The 5,396-nt window shown below is 41.5% G+C and overlaps 1 protein-coding gene across 1 annotated transcript; it reads left to right on the top strand.

Annotated features, from left to right (window-relative positions):
• Positions 1-517: 517 nt before the first annotated feature.
• On the top strand, positions 518-5,196 carry LOC311112455 (endothelin-1-like; the record flags this gene model as incomplete). The annotated part of the gene is made up of 4 exons (XM_084155596.1): positions 518-575; positions 1,664-1,814; positions 2,192-2,305; positions 5,106-5,196. The coding sequence occupies 4 exons, from the start codon at positions 518-520 to the stop codon at positions 5,194-5,196; spliced, it is 414 nt and encodes a 137-aa protein (XP_084011722.1).
• Positions 5,197-5,396: the final 200 nt, after the last annotated feature.

The raw sequence follows: 5,396 nt of genomic DNA, 5'->3' as shown, positions 1-5,396 counted from the left end.
CAAAGCAGGCAATCAGGAGCCATCTCTCTCCTTTTCCTTATGGCCTTCCACTCCCTCCCTCCATCTCCTTCCTTCCTACCCTCCCCCCTCCAGGCTCTCGCCATATGTCAAACATAACTCAAAATCTGACAGCAAAAGGATATGTCACACAACCAAATTGCATGTGGAAAGTGAATGCAACATGCTACAGGTGATAAGTGAACTGTTGTCTGCCCGGTGACCTGCAGGCTGGAGGGTTTGGGAGTTGTGGAGGGTATGGAGCACTGAACATAGATTCCTGGAATTTTCAGTAGTGGCTCAAACCCTCTGGAGGAGTTGTGTAACATTGTAGCAGCAAGGGGCAGGGCTTCCACTGTGACATCATGGGGGAAGAGGGCTATAAGTTGAGGGCCACCGTTCAGACACCTGCAGACAAACAAGCAAGCAGCAAAGCAGAAGACAGCTGGGATAATTTGCCAAAGCGCATTTAAGGATATTATACTTCCCTGTGAGCTCTACAAACAGACCAACAGCAACCATGTCAGCACACGCCAGCCTGCTCCTTCTCATCACTGTGTGTGTGTCCATGCAGGAAGGTGAGTACTACAGAGCTATTACTATAATAAATTATCTAAGGATTTGTTATTTCTTCCACAGGCAAAAAATTAACTTAATCATGTCATTGAAGCATTGAAAATAATAATGGTCAAGTGTCTTCCACTGATCCTTTTCTGAATACATAACTGAATTCAAAATATCATCAAAATATTATTTTGAAATGACGCACTATATAAAAAAAGTATGAAATTGTATTGAGGTTCTGCGCTACTGTCTTGCATCAACAAAACACTGGCTAACTTTTCATTAAAACTAATTAATCTCCCTATAAAATAGTGACATGGTGCAGCATTGACTACATGTTTTCATTGTTCAGAGCAATGTAAACACTTACTCATGCGCACACTCATTATATTCAGTGACAAGATATACAAACCAACAAAGAGACATGTTTCAGAGATACACGTTTCAGCAAGCCCTGTTCCAATTGTCACATCATCAATGAAGATTTATCGTTAAGACATTAAGACCAGTATTACATCTCACTTCAACCTTGCTGACTAGCTCAGGGGTACACATTCTCAAATGTTGATTCTCTGGAGAACCTCTTCATCTCACTCAGCAAATAGATGATCTTGTATTTGAGTGAGCTTGGTTGTCAAAAGCACCGTAAACTTGAACTTGTGAGAGCATGACAATGTTTGCTACCTGGTTGTACAGACTTTTCATTGTACAGTCAGAAAATACCAGAGGCTGTGTTTCTCCAAACTCTGGTCATCTCTGTAGCGGGACAAATGAGATGTTATGACTCCACTGAAACACTAGCACACATTCCCCTCCTCCTTACTTAACACAGTCAATAAAGAGGTGAAGTCTTCTCTAAATGTCTGTTTGCCCTTCACTATTGACACTCCCTTCAGAATGTTTGAACAAGCAGATAAAAGCGATTAAAGATGATTACTAGCTTTCATAGAAAAGGATTGAATAGACTAGTGTGATAGATCAAGGCAAATAGCGGGGTACCGGTAATAATACACTTGTCTAGTGTCCTTTTACGCTGGTGGATTGTACGGTCTTGATGCACCAGGATTGTTTTCTAAGCTATATCCTTCTGTCTGTCATGTAGGATTTGGACTTCCGCTGTCAGAGAGGCCTAAGTCCAGTGATCTGGCTCCACCTCACAGAGTGCGGACCAAACGCTGTGCCTGCAACAACCAGCTGGACTCTGAATGCCACTACTTTTGCCATCTCGACATCATCTGGGTCAACACACCAAGGTGGGCACACACACCTCACAGATATATATGTATTCACAGAGAGAAACACATGCACTTACACTACACACCATCAAGGACGTCAAACAAATACCTACTCAGCTTTGCAGACATAAACTTGAGCAATTCACTTATGTGGGTCAATTATGTCACAGTGTGATGATATCAACATAATCGATCAACATAAATATTTGCACCGTTTTTTATTTTAGCTGTGTATCATTAGTATCATTATGACATTATTCTGGCAATCATCCCTGTCTGGCAACACTGCATTTTATTAATGCCAAGGAACAAACATATAAACATTGTGGTTATATCTTGAGGGTGACTGATAAAACTGACATTCCCTTTCTCTCTTTCTCTTTCCCTTTCTGCAGTAAGACTACTGTTTACGGCTTGGGCAGCCCTCTGTCGCGTCGCCGTAGGTCCGCCGGTCGCTGTGTGTGTGCCGACTCTGACGACCACACCTGCACCAGCATGTGCCAGGACCGGTGAGTTGGGGTCACAACAATAGCCAAGACAACATCACACACACCACCACCTCAGACAGACAGATACTCAGTCACTGTGGAATGTCCTAGTTTTATTAGTCAGCCATTTGAGGACACAGAACAAAAGGGACTCCTTGTTGAAGCTCTTCAAGGTGCACAAGGCGTGGTCTGAGAGCATAGCTCACTTCTCTGGGATGCTATTATTAGCTTGAGGGAGTGTTATTTTGTGTATCACACAGGCGTCGTTCCCTCTCAGGGTGGAATGAATCTGCACCACATGTTACGGAGTGCCTGAGGGGGCAGTGTAGTCTCAGGCTGCTCTAGCGTCTCCACGGCATGTTTTGATTGGCTGAAGGGACCGGGGAGTGAACTGTGTAGGAGTCTCGTAGCATTGAAAGGCTGAGTTAGGGATTAATGGTTCCTAAGGATGACAGAGAAACAAATACAGGCACCTAGAGACACCCAGAGACTCATTGCACTCATTGTTCCTCGTTGGGAGACAAATGGGTCGTTTTTCACATAGGGACAGTTAGGGCTCTATTCAATGAAAGGCAATGTTCCCGCGTTAGCAGAGACTGCATTCATGGTAAACGCTGCATATGTCGGCTCAATCAGAAATTACCTTTACATTTCTAGCGCGCAATCTGTAACGCTTCAGTGATACAGATTGAATAGAGCCCTTAGACGTTATATTGTAAAGACATTATTGTTTGGTCTATGCCCTTGCAATGATGTCAGTAAAGCTGTTAGTGTACAATAAAGTACAATAAAGTTGTCTTTAGATTGCCAAATTGGCAAAAAAAAAGAGGCAACAGTTCTTTACACACCTGATTCTTTGATCAAAGGTATTGTGAGAGTTCACTGATATGAGTTTGTATGAGGGGTATCTACAGTGCCTTCAGAAAGTATTCATACCCCTTGACTTATTCTACATTTTGTTGTGTTACAGCCTGAATTCAAAATGGATTAAATATATTTTGTTCTCACCCATCTACACACATTACCCCATAATGACAAAGTAAAAACATGTTTTTAGAGAATTGTGCAAATGTATTGAAAATGAAATACAGAAATATATAATTTACATAAGTATTCACACCCCTGAGTCAATACTTCGTAGAAGCACCTTTGGCAGTGATTACACCTGTGAGTCTTTCCGGGTAAGTCTCTAAGAGCTTTCCACATTTGGCCGGTATTCTTGTCAGAATTCTTCAAACTTTGTCAAATTGGTTATTGATCATTGCTAGACAACCATTTTCAGGTATTGCCATAGATTTTCAAGTAGATTTAAGTCTAAACTGTAACTCGGCCACATTCCCTGTCTTCTTAGTAACCAACTCCAGTGTAGATGTGTCCTTTTTTTGGGGGGGGGGTTATTGTCCTGCTGAAAGGTGAATTAATCTTCAAGTGTCTGGTGGAAAGCAGACTGAACCAGGTTTTCCTTTAAGAATTTTTTGCCTGCGCTTTGCTCCATTCCGTTTATTTTTTATCCTGAAAAACTCCCCAGTCCTTTAACAATTACAAGCATACCTATAACATGATGCAGCCACCACTATGATTGAAAATAGGGAGAGTGGTACTCAGTAATGTGTTGAATTGGATTTGCTCCAAACATAACACTTTGTATTCAGGACAAAAAAGTTAATTGCTTTGGCTTTTTTTTTTGCAGTATTACTTTAGTGCGTTGTTGCAAACAGGATGCATGTTTCGGAATATTTATTCTGTACCAACTTCCTTCTTTTCCCTCTGTCAATTAGGTTAGTATTGTGGAGTAACTACAATGTTGTATATTCATCATCAGTTTTCTCCTATCACAGCCATTAAATTCTGTAACTGTTTTAAAGTCACCATTGGCCTCATGGTGAAATCCCTGCACGGTTTCTTTCCTCTCCAGCAACTGAATTAGGAAGGATGCCTGTATCTTTGTAGTGACTGGGTGTATTGATACACCATCCAAAGTGTAATTAATAACTTCACCATGCTCAAAGGGATATTCAATGTCTGCTTTTTTATTTTTATTTCACCCATCTACCAATAGGTTCCCTTCTTTGCGAGGCCCTGGTCTTTGTGGTTGAATCTGTGTTTGAAATTCACTGCTCGACTGATGTAGTCATTCCAAAATCATGTTAAACTCTATTATTGCACACACAGTGAGTCCATGCAACTTATAATGTGACTTGTTATGCACACTTTTACTCCTGAACTTATTTAGGCTTGCCATAACAAAGGGGTTAAATACTTATTGACTCAAAACCTTTCAGCTTTTTATTCATTTGTAAAAATTTAGAAAAACATAATTTCACTTCGACATTATGGGATATTATGTGTAGGCTAGTGACACAAATAAATTCAGGTTGTAACACAACAAAATGTGGAAAAAGTCAAGGGGTGTGAATACTTTCTGAAGGCGCTGTATCTTTGTTATTACACCAGTAAAATTCCACCAAAATTAATGGTTTGCAACACTGAGGCAAATTGCTGTGTCATTGTATGGGTTATTCCATAGTTCTTGGAAAACTCTTGCACTGATCATCATTTTATGATGTCATGTTCAAAATGTCTGCCCCCATCTCTCTCTCTTCTTGTGTGCAGCTCATATAACTCTTCACCGCAGAGCGCCATAAAGAGCTCTCGTGCCAACCTGTTGACTTTCTTTAGGTGAGCTTAAACTAAGTCCTGGAACAGCTGTTTGCTATTCTGGTTATCAAATTAAGCATAGGCTGTACACAGAATTATTTTATATTGTACCACAAGATGACCTTTTGATTATGTTGCTGACCAGCGTCTCTTTCCTCCATAGATCTATGGTCAGAGCCTCTGAGAGAGCCAGGGGATGGGCCTTCCCACCCAGGAAGGAAGCAGCCGGGGCCCCTGGGCTTCATGAGCGCTAAATGACATGGCGTGAGGAGAGAAGAGTCAGCACCAGAACAAATGACACTCCTCTAACGTGGAGAGGAGCAGAACAAAGGGCTGCTGAGAGAGAGACGTGTCACATGCAGGAAGGCCACAGACCGGTGGGACTGCCTGACTATTTGTCTGTTTGCACCCAGAAATAGAGGGTGGAAAACAAAATGTGACAGAGGCCTGAAGA

This window comes from Coregonus lavaretus (genome assembly GCF_964263955.1).
Source record: "Coregonus lavaretus genome assembly, chromosome: 3".
Classification (NCBI taxonomy): domain Eukaryota; kingdom Metazoa; phylum Chordata; class Actinopteri; order Salmoniformes; family Salmonidae; genus Coregonus; species Coregonus lavaretus.
This window is presented reverse-complemented; position numbering and strand designations above follow the sequence as displayed.